General features: G+C 30.4%; 1 protein-coding gene across 2 annotated transcripts in view; it reads left to right on the plus strand.

The window, feature by feature from the left end:
- Positions 1-16125, plus strand: part of for (cGMP-dependent protein kinase for) — a 92844-nt gene that overhangs the window by 32594 nt on the left and 44125 nt on the right. For both annotated transcript variants that reach the window (XM_065500590.1, XM_065500591.1), the window contains one exon: positions 9402-11139. In XM_065500590.1, the coding sequence (XP_065356662.1) occupies positions 9458-11139 (1682 nt within the window). In that variant the 5' untranslated portion in view covers positions 9402-9457. The remainder of the gene's footprint in view (positions 1-9401; positions 11140-16125) is intronic.

The raw sequence follows: 16125 nt of genomic DNA on the forward strand, positions 1-16125 counted from the left end.
AGAAATTAAATGAAAGATATTTATACATATTTAAAAGTTGTATGTTGCTAAGTGGAGTAGCAATTGAAGTTTTTAGATGAGTCAGTGTTTTAAATCGATCACTTTAATTAGATTCTCTCTAGAGCAGTGAGGAAATATATATGTTAAGAGATATCGATCTAAATTGACCCTTTTACACAACGTGACAAGTTCATGGAAATCCTTGTTTTTGACAAAAACAATTTAAGTTCATTGTTTTGGCAATTTAAACAAAATTTAAAATCATTTACTGCTGATCTTTTAAGTATGCATTACAAAATGCCGCACAAATTATTTAAAATATTACTTTAGACATTTAATTTATTCAAGACAAATATTTGACTTCAGTTATTAATTATGAGGACGTTCAACTTATTGCTGTCACAATTCGATAAAAATAAAAATTAAAGTTATTAAAAGCACTCTCATGTTGTGTATTTAGGTTTTTTTTTTTTGTCTGTATGATCGAAAGTGATTTTAATTTTTTGTTTTCTTATTATTGTGCTTGTTGTCGTTGTTTTTCTGATCGCATCCACCATATGTAATAATTGTAATTGTGCTTAATTGAAATATATATAGAGAACAATTATATAAATAACTACACTATGGGCCTGTAAACCTAAGAATGAAAAATAAGTTCTTTAGTTTAGTTTTCATTTGTCTGATATGAAAATTTGTTAATTTGCAATCAACTGGGGATCACTGTCTGAGTCGATTTAAGTAATTTAATACACATCACGATTTTTAATATATTTGTATAAAATTTTGCACATTTTTTACAGGATCAAGAACTTAGCATATTGAAATTGGTGATAATCGGTCCACGATTTCACTTAGCCGCCATACAATTTTCATCCCGGAATAAAGCTTTACAGAAATTTAATACAAATAAGTATAAAATAGACAGCCACATTTTTATGGCCATTGTCCAGAGTTGTTCATAGTTCGTTTATAAAGTTCTGTTTCTTAAATGACTTAAATCTTCCGAAGGTTAATACTACTATAAAATTCGGCACTATTAAAATTTTATGTATTGGGTGCTTGACTTAAAAATGCGGGATTTTTTAAAATGTTCAGCTTTTATTTTGAAACATTTGTGCAATATAAATTTATTCAAAGTATTGGCCATTGTTAGCTATGACCTTTTCCCCATCTTTCTGGCAAAACATATGGATTTCGAGCCAAAATAACTGCTCCACTTTTGAGGCCAATAACGAATCAAGCCATTATCGGATACGCTGTTCCAAAGAGAAGCGTATCACAGAGAGAGCGTTCTGCATCGATCGAAACTAATAGTAGTCAGAGGGGGACTTCATTCTAAATACTTTTTAACAGCTTTTGCAACATGTGACCGAGCGTTGTCATGATGGAATATTACGGTTTCATGTCTGGCCGCATATTCTGGGCGTTTTTCTTCCAATGCTCCCATCAAACGAATCAGTTGCTTTCGGTACAGGTTCCCTGTGATGGTTCAGCAGCTTATAATAGCTGGCCTGGGCCAGCCCAAACCATCTCTCGCACGTTGAAACCGATGAAACACATTCATTATAAGCTTTCATGAGCAAATGAAATGCTTTAGCTGCACTTTTTTTCAAAAGAAAGAAATAAAGCAAAATTTCCTGCATATAACGCTTTGTTCGACATTTTCGAAGCACATAAAAACCTTTTGTTTTTTTCGTTTTTTGTTAAAATTTTTTTTTTAATTGTTATTTTAAAATTCTTTTTAAATTTTAATTTTATTTTTTTAATTTAAAATTTTTTTTGGTGAAAAAAAAATTCGGTTTAAAAATATTTTTTCCGATTTTGACCCATTGTAGGTCCAACTTACTATGGTCTTATATACGTCGTTGCAAATGTCGTTGAAATATCTATCATTAGATATCCATATTGTCTATATTAATAACTTAGTAATCCAGATATAGGTCAAAAATAGGTCAAAAATCGAGGTTGTCCTGGTATTTTCCTCATATCTCCGCCATTTGTGTACCGATTTTGCTGATTTTAAATAGCAAACTTCCTGAAAGCATGTCTGACAGAATTGTTGAAGATTTGGATCCCGAAGATATCTTCAGAAATTTGATTTCAACAGACAGATGGACAGACAGACGGACATGGCTTAATCGACTCCGCTATCTATAATATATTTATAGGGTCGGAAATGAAAAATGTAGAAATTACAAACGGAATGACAAACTTATACATATATACCCTTCCCACTAAGGTGAAGGCTATAATAATTAGCTGTTCTTCTGAGGTCAACTTCTATAAATTTGCATTGTTATGCTGAATGTTTTATTTTAAATTCAATAAAAATGTTAGGTATTGCCTTACGAAAATTCTTAAACTTCTAATAATTTATTATATTACTGAGTTACAGATGTTCAGTTTAAACTCTGCCTTTTAATTACAAAATAGTTTTACAAAACTAGCATTTAAACCCACACTGATTTATTAGCCCTAAGGCTGATAACTCTACAGCTATGTTTTTTTTTTTCAATTCATAGAAACAATCGTTATTGTTATTGTTTTCTTTAATTTGTTTATAAATGTCAGTTTTGTTCTAACGAAAACTTATTCCGCTATTTATTTGTTTTTGATATCTCTACAACAGTTTCGTTTTGTTTTTTTTGTATTTTATATTTAAATAGCTTTAAAAATTAAATTCGCCTTGAAAATTATTTTTAGAATTCCAACCCTACAGTATAAATCGAGATTCCCACTCACGACAAACATTGTATTATTTGTTTCAAGCACCCTACATTGTGATTGATGCTAAATGGGGTTTGTAATAGACATTTGAGTTGATGTTTGTTACACTTTACCAATTTAACTTTGAATTTTATTTATATTGAAATAAACTAGACATTCGTAATATTATTTCGAAAACTTGTTCTTATTACAAGTTCCAATAAAATTAGTTTACTGAAGATCTGATTATATTTGACATTTGCAGCTCATTACAATGTTTGAAATATGTCATTAGCAATTTAATGTTGTACAGAAATAAGTCATGTATTGCAATCAAATCTAATTATAAGCACTTTAAGCCACGATCAATGATGATCATATATATTTTCTAATATGATTGATTTTGCTTCCCATTTACAATCTCAATGTTTGGATTTAATAGCTGTTTCTAACTCCCATCTGCTTAAAATTAGCTATTATTTAACTTTATGTTTTAAATTCTTATGATCACTAAAGTTCAGATTATGTTTAACCTTTGCAGCTTATTAAAATGTTTCAATTACGTCATTGTACAGAAATAAGTCAGATCTTATTATATGTACTATTAGTCACGATCGGTGTTGATCGTCTACATTTTCATAGATGATTGTTATTGCTTTCCGTTTACAACATCAATGAATGGAATTTTTTGCCTTATGATCACTAAAGTTCAGATTATATTTGACCTTTTTAGTTCATCATTCATCATTAGCGAATTAAAGTTGTAAAGAAATACGTCTGGTATTGCGATCAGATCTAATTATATGTACTATAAGCTACGATCGGTGTTGATCGTCTATATATTTTCTTACATGATTGTTTTTGCTTCCCGTTTACAATATCAATGAATGGAAATTATGTACGTGATTATGTAGGTATGCGAGAGTATGTGTATAGAGCTTGAAATGTACGATCAATTTTAAATAAAATTATTTCGTATGATAAACTTTTTGTAAAGTCTTTGAGTATAAAAAAAACACAGACGCGCACTTGCTTAAATTTTTATTACAAAATTGTTTGGCAATAACTAATTGATGTAATTGTAAATTTGTTTATCTTAAATTTACTTAAAAAAGAAGCAAAGCAATTTTAATATGTTTGTGTACATTAGTTCTATTAGCGATCTTAGATACTAAATTGGCATCTGTCGTTATTGGCGGTGCATTAATGGGTAGCAAAATTATGTTTAAACTAAATGTTAATGTTAATTTAAACAGTTTCTTAAGTTAATTTTCAAATGATCAGTTTCTTTAGCTCTTTTTAAAACGATCAAACATTAATTTAGTTTCATCATTTGTCACTATATTGGAATGTCTGTCCTTCTTTTCTGCTGTAATTTTCTGGACTATGCGTAACTTATCTAAATAACTTCCATATGTTGTTAAATTTTTATAAACTATCCTTTAGATGAAATAAAAAACACACATTTTGTGAGGCGGTCTAATGTGTTTTTGCAGCCATAAGTATATTAAAATATTTATATACTAAAAAAATATATCTGGTTCTGTTTGTTAAACTGAACTATGCTCCTCTAACACATGCATTCTCTCCTAAGACTCATATTTATAATAAATTTTTATTATAATTTTTTTTTTTTGTAAAATTTTAAAGCCACATCACCGCCACAACATGCAGTAGAACCTGTAGAGTCGTTTATGGTGGATAATTGTTGCAAAATTAATAATTTTTTTCTAGCGATCCGTTAGTAAATGTATTCAAAATTGTGTAAGAATGTTTATTTTTTTACCCCTCCTACTGGCTCATAAAAATAAAGTGCGTTTCTTTTATACGTAAAATCCATACATGAAAATCTATCTATAAATGCGTAAGCAACAAATATGTGGTACACATATTTGAACAACATCGACAGTATAAAATTTATGCATCTTACGCGTTGTTTATCTTGTAAATAGTCTAGAGAACAGAATAGAATAAACCGAACATGTTGTTGGTCGCAAACTGTGCCACTAAATATTCAGACAACAGCCGACAGACAGTCAATGAAAGTTTGGTTTTGGTCACAATGGTACTACGCTCACATACAAATAAAAAATTTAGGGTATTCAGATGAAATGATATTCTTGATTAACTGGTAAAAAAATAAAAGATTTAAAAAATTTTGGCTGCTCTTTGACCAATTACTCATTTTGTATGAGCCTTTAATTGGAGGAGCCGCAGAACAAAAGGTACTTTATCGAATTTTTTTACAAGTTGATGCATCCTACACAGTTCATTGTTTAGTGTGGATTTTTGGATGGCGGCGTCATCGTTCCACATTTCTTTGAGAATGCCGTTGGGCAGACTATCACCGTCAAGGTCGATAATACCACACAGCTCATGCCACATTGGATCGATTTGTGGGCATGGTCATCTCACGTGGAGGTGATGTGAACTGGCCACCGATATCGTACGATTTCTCCCCGTTAGACTTTTTCTTGTGGGGTTTTCTTAAGTCGGTGGTCTATGCGAATAAGCCACAAATCAAAGCGACCCTCAAAGCCAACATAACCCATGTCATCGGTCACAATCAGCCTGATTTATGCGCCAGAGTCTTGGAAGAAATGACATTTCGGATGCTCGCAACCCAGCGAAGCCGCGATGATATGTTGTCAAACTCAACAAGAGCTTGCAAAATTATTGGGAGTTACTCAACCAACAATTTCAAAACATTTGCGAGCTGCAGGATTCATCGAAAAGCAGGGAATTTCGGTAACATGCTAATTGAAGCCGAAAAGATGCTTGAACGCTATAAATGAAAATCATTTTTGCACCGAATCATTACTTGCGATGAAAAATGAAGCTAGTCAACCAGCCGAATCGACACCAAAGCCAAATATCCATGGTGTTTGGAATTATTATGAGTTGCACCGAACACAAGTGATTCGTTTGAAGCGATCATTGGCCGAAAAACATCCAGAATATGCGGCCAGACTTAAAACTGTAATATTCCATCAAGACAACACTTGTCTACGTGTTGTAATACCTGTTAAAACTATTTAGAAATAAGTGGGTGCCTTATCCGCTTTATAGTCCAGATCTTGCCCCATCCGACTACTATTTGTTTCGATCGATGCAGAAAGCATGTGGGATACGCTTCACTATGTAAAAACAAAGTATCCGATATTGGCTTGATTCTTTTTATTTTTGTTAGCATAATTATTTAACCCTTTCACGATCATAAGATTATTTGGATAAAAGTAATCATTTTGACTATTTAATGTGAATCAGTTACCGCCAAAAAAACATATTTTGAAATAAAAACAAAAACATTTTTAACGGATTTACTGGAATTTTAGTCCTAAAGTGGAAATTTTCGTTCCCCATTCTCATGCTTATTGACATATATCAATGCACGTAACATGAATAATGATTTTATAACTTTTTGTAACAAAAATGAACTTACCAGGCCGAATATATATCGCAATATAAAATTTTAAAAATCAATTTTACACTTAAAAACATTTTTGCACAATTCTTGAACACAGTACCAAAATAAAACTGTCAATTTTCAAAGACAATACAAATTAAATGCTATAACCGAACTTGTTTTAATCTAAACACATTAATAAGAGACACTTTTACGAACTAATTAAAATTGAAATGGCACCCATTCTTTTTTTCGTTGTTTAGTTTCGTTTTGGGACACCGGTGTCCCCTTGGTCGTCAAAGGGTTAATATTGTGAATTGCTCATTTATTGCTACATTATAAAATTCGATTAAAGTAAAGTTAATCGTGTAATAGTTGCAACTTTTAACAAATTGCATACCCTAAATATACAATTATGTGCATATATATGTTGTACCACCACACTTTTTATGTTACATTTATCTAGTATCTAGTTGAAATAAAGTAATTGTTGCCTTTGCACCCAATCAGAATTTAGTTCATTTATTTATTACTATACGATTGGTGATCATTTCGATTTTTGTTTTGTTTAACAATTTTTGAAAATTAAAACATAAAAAATGTTTAACTTGGGGCGATACTCTTATACATATGTCAGCCTACCTAAGACACCATTAAAGTCAAATGAAATCTATGAAATTGTTGAAATGGCCTTTAGAAAACTACAAACATTGTATTGAAATTGTTAAAATAAATAAATAAAATTCGTAAATGTCCAAATTATATATTCTCAAATTTTGAATGTAGACAGCTTTTTGAAAGGCTATAAAACTGTTTAAATACATTTTCCATGATGTATCTTGACATCATATAATCTCATGATTCATATAATTTTTTAATTTCTCGATCATTTGCATAAACATTTTTTAAGTGATTGTCCACATATTTCAAATAATCAAAATTCCTAAAAAATCGTACTAAGTGGCCAATGCTTAACTCCATCACATTCCAAACTTGAGCAAATCGGTTCAGTAGGTTTATTATTTATTTTACAATCGATTTCTTTATCTATTGAACACAATATTTTCCTTTTTATATTAAATTTGGATGTAACGAAATTCTTAATAATTGCAATTTTTAAAAATTTAACTGCTCTAAAGAAATTTCTAGATCAGCAATCAACTTTTATAAAACACATTAATTCAGACATTTCCAATTAGCAGCACCTGCAAATAAACAAAACAAATGTTTTATTATACTAACTTTATCAGCAGCTAATTCAAACAAATTTCCATTCAGGGTTTAAAAAGTTCATATATTTTAATTAGGTGCTTCGATTTAATACAAAAATTTAACATTTATTATTTACGATTAGAATTTATTTTTAAAAAAATGCTTATGCACTCTCTTGTCAAATTTAGTATATCAAATTGCAGTTTACTAAACCCTGTTTGAGATTAAAACTGTGCAAAAATCTAAAAATTTTAATAATAAGCTTTTCGCGTCTATAGCTAGACTAAATGTTGTCTTTTAACAGTATTACGGACTTTATAGCTTTAACAAAATTTCGTTAGCTTAGTGTGCAAAGGTGCTAAGTCCGTTTTCACAAATTTTACAGGAGATTCAAAATTTGTAAAAAAAAAATCCTTTGTTTATTACTTATTTAAACAGGTCTGCAATGATATTGAGTCTTGAAAACTTTTATAAAATTATTTTACAGCTTAAAAGCTTTTAGGACACTCCCGTGTGATACTCCAACAGTAATCTCCCATCATATGTATATCCCGGTGACCCCAGTATCTATCTTCCATTACTTTTAAATCTTGGTGTTCTCTTTATTCTTCGCTATACGATCCAAGATTTTCACTTGTCTAAATAACGTTGCAGATAGTGTATTTTTATGCTCATATTACGTCCAAGATTTCTTAAGCTAATTAAAATGTCTACATCTAATTCCACGTAATTCTCAACCTTTTAATTTTCTAAGAAATTGTTCACAATGAAAAATTCCCAGCCACTGCTTCTAAATCGGTTTTTACATTTTATTTTCCAACCGTCATGTTTTCTCTAAGATGCCAGTATTGCCGTTCTGTAACTTCTAAATTCTTTAACGCATTGCGATCTGAAACTTTCTGAACTTTATAGGACTTCAAACCAGCAATGGCTTTGGATCTGCGCTCAAAAGAATCAGAGAATTTTACTTAACGAGCAGCTTTTCTAATAGAAGTATTCGGTGCTCTTCGAAAGAGTTGTTCTACTTCTTTTGCCTTACCAATATCTGTTACACCTTTTTTCCTGATATACTGTTTAATGGCTTTGGAAACACTGTGACCTGACCAGATGAACCTTCAAATCTTTTGCTATTTTTTTAAAGGTCCTTATTGGATTTTTTAGAAAAGTTTTAAATATTTTTTCGCTATTTTGACCGAAATAACTGTTGAAAAATACTAATTTAGAAAAAATAATATCTGACATATTTTTAAAAGCTAACGTGATTAAAAAAATATTTTGGCAGGATTTTTTTCTGATGCAGTCTTTAGCTATACTCAATTCCATTTGACTGAGATAATTATTTTAAAATGTTTACTATAAAAATGGACTTAGCACCTTTGCATATAACGAGGAGAAAACCTAAAATAATTGTAAACGTTTTTTAAGCAAACGGTGTATTTTTACTTATTCTAACGCTTTGTAATAAAATCTAAATTTTCATAAAAAAATGGATTTAGCACGTTTTAGTGTATTAATTTTTTTTTAAATAAACATTTTTTGTTATTATTTTGCCATTAACATACAGGGTTTTATCAAATGTTGTACAACCTTGAGTCTGAACTTTTCTTTTGCCAGCTCAAGATAAAGCTCAAACATTAGTAATGATTGGCTTAATTCTTTCATTAAAAATTAGTTTGGAATCATGACACATTTTCATATTAATGAGGACACTTCAAAGTGAATTTATCAAAGCGACATTTCGTATTCTTTTTTTTTGAAACAATGTAAACTAAAATGTAATGGTATGTAAATATTTATTTCGAATTTAACCTCTTCTTGAGAACTCTAATTAATTTGCACCGCAAATAAACAAATACTGAAATACAGATAGATAGTGACAGAAAACGGTATCTACAGTCATTTTATATGTATGTGGGTCAAATAGCAAATAATTTTGTAAATACTATGTATGTATGTATGTATGTATGGATGTATATTTTTGTAAACGTAAAGGAAAATTACTGATAACATTTATTTTTGTTTTTTTTGTTCGCTTTTGTTAATTCTTTACTTTCTTTTTTCTCATTTGTATTTACAGGGCTTGTTGTGTGTTGATAAACAACTCGTCAGCGTTTAAACGTCAAAATCGCTTGCATGCGTATTTGTTTTGATCGGCTGTGCTTCGCTAGACAGAGGCCAGCCTCATCAGACAATACAGCCAACGATGCTATATTTACAAATCACAACCTCAGCAATCCAAATAATGTTAATAAAACAACAACAGCAACAGCAGCAACCACTACAACAACAAATACAACAAATGTTATTACAACAACTCCTTCTAGCTCAACAAATAGAAATACAGCAGAAACCGAAATAGTAAAAGAAGAATCGCAGAATATACACAGATCTGTTGCGACACTAGATCCAACCGATGGTGCCTTATTAAATGCCTTAGATCCCCACTTAATAAACAATAATAGAAACGTAAATAAACAAGAGAATCCAATAGATACAAAGTGTCAAGATCCACAACTACAACAGCGAGAGCGAGAGCAACAACAACAAACAAAACAACATAGTCATAGTGAATTATTAAATTCCCTTCGAAAACAGAAAAACTCAACACCCACGTCAACTAAAAATATTTTGGAAAAACATTTAAGTGAAAAGGCGGAAATTTTCCCCGCAGAGAAAACACAAATCCAAACACCTGACGCAACATTTGCAACAAAAACAACGGCCGCTGCTACTGCTGGCAATAATAACAACCAGATAGAGCAACCAAATCGGGTGGAAAGAGATCAAAAAGAACATTTAAATAATAAAGATCATCAGCACAACGAAATCGTTGACGTAGACGTAAACAGCGCTAATAGGGAATTACGTCACAACGACAAAGATTTGCTACTGCGGCAGCAGACAGAACCGGAGAGTCCGGCAGTCAATTTGAACGAAGAAGAGAATTTAGCTAAAATGCAGCAAGATCCGAACGCCAACATACAGTTTCAACCCGATCTGGGTCTTGTGAACAACAATAATAATTTGCCAGTGCTAAGTGGCACGCTAATAGACACCAACGCACCGGGTGCTGGTATACGGTTATCTTTGCCCTTGCATACAACAGACGTGTTAACGCATACGCTTATTTACGGTACTGTGCCGACGGGAGCTCAACAACTCAATACCGATCCGAATTTTCAAACCCGCAATATTTTACACCAACAGGAGCTACAGCTGCAGCAACGGTACCAGCAATTGCAGGCCCAAACGCAGGGTATCTTCGCCACATCGCCCACCGGCAATCCCATAGTCATACAACCCACCGGCCAACAACAAACGGCTGTCTATCACACTGCTGATTACTGTGCCCAGCAAAAATACAATCTAGCCGCCCAAATGCAGGGCTTGTGTATTTCGAATCAGACAAATACAGCCCCAATGATGGATCATACCGCTGGCGGTGTTAATGTGCTTAATAGCTCGTATGTGCCGGTCACAGTCCAGGAGGAACGTCTCATACACATAATTCATGCCAAGGATCTCAAAATCCAAGAAATGCAACGTGCCCTGCAATTCAAAGATACGGAAATAGCTGAACTTAAATCTCATTTGGATAAATTTCAGAGTGTTTTTCCGTTCTCACGCAGTGGGGCCACAACACCGTGTGGTGGGGTGGCCAGTGGTGGTGGTGGTGCCGGGGCTACCGGTGGTGTTCGAAAATCTGGTCAATCGTTTCAGCGTCAACGTGCTCAGGGTATTTCAGCTGAGCCACAGAGTGAATCATCTGTACTGCTGGATAATGTAACGTTTCCCAAATACGATAAGGATGACAAGTAAGTAAAATTAGTTTACTATAAATATTCCTATGCTCAATATGGTTATTAAAAAAGGGTCTGAACTTTGCGTACAATATTTCATCCTCTACATTTATTCTTTTGAATTTTTAAAATTATAATAAGTTAATTGTGTTATTTCCCAAAGTCCTTGATTTTTCTTAATGAAAGTCACCTAGAGTGAGTGACACCAACAACAAATTTCGCCTATACATATGTATTAAAATATAGTTATTCGCTTTAATTTTTTTTTTTGAATTTCGTATTATTAATATTGTTAGCTTAGTGAGCAAACATGCCAAGTCCACTTTTTATGAAAATTTGTATTTGAATACAAAACGCTAGAATAAATAAAAATACTCTGTTTGTGTAAAAAAAGTTTACAATTATTTACCAAAAATCGTGAATCATAATTTAGCTAAGGACATATTTGATATCAAAAACATTTCTCCATTGTCTTTTGAAAACAACTTTAGTGACAATAGTGATTATAAATCTAATAATATAGTTAAACGATCCAAAAATTGTTAAAAGAAAATGAGCTAGTCCACTAAAAACAAAAAAGTAACAAAAAATGTGCTAAGTCCCAAAATAGGAACTATAATGTACCTTACCTAATGTACCTATTTAAAACCAAGGACTTCAGAACGTTTTTAGACTCTCCTGCTAAATTTGTGGAAATGGACTTAGCTCATTTGCACCCTAAGCTAACGATATATACTTGAAAATTGAAAACAAATAACACGAGATTTTTTTCTATTTATGTTGTTTTGAGGTATTTTTATTTAGCCACACACAATTTTCCGTTTTATTTTTGAATTGTTTAAAGTCGTTTTAGCGAAATAATTAAAAATACATCATCATACATTTGTTTTCATTTTCTTTTAAAATGTTTATTTGTTTAATAAGAAATTTTTTTTGTTATCAAATATTTAAAATTTTACCGACATACTTACATATGGATATTAGAGTGTCCCTTAGAATTAAATTTGTTTAAATGTTGAAACGGTACCCGCTGAAAACTTTCGTAATGACCTAAAATACCACCAAAAAAATTTTCAGCTTACTTAAGAAGGTCAACCCGTGCCGATTTTCGATTTAGTTTTGAGATGCATTTACAAGGGGAAAAAATTATTTTTTTGTGAGTTTTTTTTTAAATTTTGCCATTAAATAATTACTTAGAAAGAATCGAAATGTTTACTTAATTGTCGTTCTAATAAGATATAAAAGACAAAAATTGGTGGAAAAATGTTAAAGTTATTAAAAAATCGCCAGGCCACTAGAACAAGAAATGTAGGAACAAAATTAACATATTTTGAGAAATATTAAAACAAAAGTTTATTCTTACTTAAAATAAATCCATATTTACTTGTATATCGAGCCCTTAGCGCCAAATTATCGTAAGCGACATTTTCTAATTTTTTTTATTGCAAAAATTAAAATTTTATGGACCGTCTGATGTTCTCAGAATATCAAAATTGTTAATAACTTAAAAATTATTGCGGGTAAGATTTTATCGTAAGTCAATGTTTATATTTTACAGAAAACTAAATTTATCGTAAGCGACATACAGTGATATCGAAAAAAAAGAGGGAAATAAATCTGTAACTTCCAAATGGTTAGATTGGTTTGAATGAAATTTCACATGCGTAAAGAAAAAGTGTTGTCGAGTTTAAGTTTTGAACCTTGACCTCATGGGCCCACCGGGGCGCGACCAAGGGTCCTCAAAGTAGGACACCTCGGGCATGTTATATTTTTAAAACGATCCAATTTATTCGTTTGTGTTCCGATCAAATATCTCTTATAGCTCAGGAGGTATTCGCATTTGAAAATTAAATTTTCAAAATTTTTACCCACCGCACTCCAGTTTTTTGATAACAGCGGGTCCAAATATTTTCCGATTTTCTTCAATTCTCGTTTGTTGGAGTAACAACACATTTATATGTGAATTAGAAAAATAATTGTTTAAAAATAATGATTAAGTCCAAAGTTATAATCATTCGAATTTAAAAAGACGATTTTTCGCTAATTTTCTGGGAAAAAGGTATTTTTGTCTTTTTAAGTTATCTCAAAAAATTTCTGAAATGGATGTATAAGGAATATATACTTTCTGAAAGCTAAGTTTTCATAAAATATTTTAAATGAAAAAAAATTAAAAAATTTTTGTTACCAAGGGTATCAGGTCCATTCAAAAAACATCTATTTTTATGTAAAATTAAATTTTAGGGTCAAAATTCTAAAATCGCATATTCGATATCAAAATATAGTAACCAATTTTAGGTGGCCTAATATGTTTCTAATTATTTTGTAAAGGTTTCTGATAACCCCGACCCTGATATGGATATTATAGCCAAAAAACTAAAAATTAACATTTTTGAATTTTTTCAACACTTTTTTGTTAATTGCGGGATTGCTGATAATAAATTTCAAAACTCATTTCTATTTTTCCATTTTAAATAGAAAAATCTACATATCTGTGAAATTTCATTAAAAACTATTCATAAATAAAAATTTTATTTCAATTCGAAAAATTTGTATCTATGCAAAAATTCAATAAAAAACATTTTTTGTCATATTTTTCAATAAAGTATTCCATGAATTTTAAATTGTCAAAAGTTATAAATATTTTTGAGAAATAAGCAAATAGCTTGAACGAAATTATATTATATCGCATCATAACATTTTTAATTCTCTGTATAAATTTCAAAATAATCAAAAAAAACCTTCTCCTGTAAAATTTGTGTTTTGTCGCATACGATAATTTGGCGCTAAAGGCTCGATATGTTATATTTTTCATAGAACAAGCTAAAAATTTTGTTGGTGGTATTTTTGGTCATTACGAAAGTTTTCAGCGGGTACCGTTTCAACATTTCAAAAAATTTATATTTATATCAATTAATTCAACTTCCTCGTGTGTTTTGTATTTATTTTTTCTATTTAAAATGTATTTTATAATTTATTAGATTTACATTATATTTAAAATATTTAGAAGTTTTCAAAATTCTGCGAATGTTTTTTCTCAATTTATAGGCTTAATTTTATACCCATAATTTCTAAACTTTATGACAGTGACTAAATTAAATATTTAGGGTCTAGGGACATAGATTAACATAGAGACGAGGCGCAATTTTTAAAATCCAAGTCTTTTTTCAAAAACCTAACTCTTGTAACAACAAAATACATGTTAGACAATGTATTTTGTTGTTGTATCAGACATATGATTTGTTTAATTCTTGTTAAAACGAAGTGTCAGGTCCATATATAAATACACATAGATCGGAATCTCTCCTGTTAAAGACCTAACTCAGTTGTCAAAAACCTAAGTTGTGAGAATGTACTTGTAAAAAAATCTATGGAAAAACAATACTCGTATGTTTGATTATTTTGAGTAATTTTTTTGTTTGAGTTTTTTTATATTTCGCTCTATGCGTATTTCTCTATAGTCTCGTCTCTATATAAAATTCTCTATGTCTAGGTGTAATGTAGAAAATCACTGTAATTGTTTTCAATATTGCATCATATTTATAAAAATTAATCAAAAAAGATCACTTAATTTTTTGTTATTTCCTAGAACAAATAAAAATATAATAAAAAAAAAATTAATATAAAAAGCGTAAATTTTTTAATTATATTAAAATTAGCTTATAAACTAATTTTTGTTCTGTGGAAAGCAGGGTCAAATCATGTTTAACAGTTAGGTTAGATCTTGTCAGCAGAGTTTTGCATTTGTTAAATCAATTTGATGCTAATTCAGAATTTAAAAATTTTCACATTTCATAGGTTCAAATAAATTAATTCTCAATTTAATTTTCAAAATCAAATTTGATATATTAACCATTACATTAAAATATTAATTACGAATTAATTCAAATAACTTCAAACATATTGAATCCATTCCTTTATAGAATCAATTCCTTATTGAATCAACGAATAAAAAATGTTCATTTAATTTTTTATAGTATATTGGAATTAACAATATAATCAATCATCCAAATTTCAATTAATACATTTAGGGACTGATTCAGAAAAACGAATGGAATCATATTTTCAAATTATTCTATGAAAAACTTTATTTTTTTTTTTAAACTGAGTCATTGTAATACAAACAGTTGAAAATTGTTTGACAGTCGTGTTTCTAAATCAAGCCCTTAATCTTTGTATGATTAAATTTTCGGTTAATTGAAATAGTAATTTTCGGAGGAAAATTGTTTGGTCTTGTTCCAAAACCACCAGTTTTAGAACGATCAAGGTTGGCTACGGTTACCGCTAAAATACCGTTCCCGAAATAATTCTAATTTCGAATCGATAGCCAACCTTGATAACGACTATAATCAGAACCACTTCAGATTATTTTATAGCATTCATAGTAATGGCAGTACATCAACTACTGCAAGAACTGTCTGTGGGAAAATATTGTAAAAAAATTCAAGGCAATATCTCAATTAGATTCAAAAATATGCCACTTTTAAAACTCTGACTTTCAAAAATATTGCACATTTTCAGATTTTTTTTTTGATAAATTTTCTTAATATTTTATTCAACAAAAAGTCAATGGTTCTTACTTAGTCATATTTTAGTCATAAAATATGAAAAAGTGAATTTTAAAATTGGAATATTTTTGAAATTAATTTTTTAAATTTTTTTGTAAGACCTAAAATTACTTATGTGGATCAAATTGGTCCTAATATTTGCAATCCTATTAAAATGTCGGTACAAATTTTAGTTTTAGAAACTCATTAACAAAACTCAATGAGATTTGCGCACAAGGTTTACATGGACAGCCAGACGGACGGACGGGCATCGTTTAATCGACTCAGAAAGTGATAGGTATACTTTAAGGTTGGTGTTAGACCAATATTTTTGGGCGTTACACACATCTGCACAAACGCATAATACCCTCCCCACTATGGTGGTGTAGGGTATAAAAAAATTGGAAATCACTGATCTTAAAAGTAACAATTTAAATTTTTTCAAATTAATTGATTT

This window comes from Calliphora vicina, chromosome 2 (genome assembly GCF_958450345.1).
Source record: "Calliphora vicina chromosome 2, idCalVici1.1, whole genome shotgun sequence".
Lineage (NCBI taxonomy): Eukaryota > Metazoa > Arthropoda > Insecta > Diptera > Calliphoridae > Calliphora > Calliphora vicina.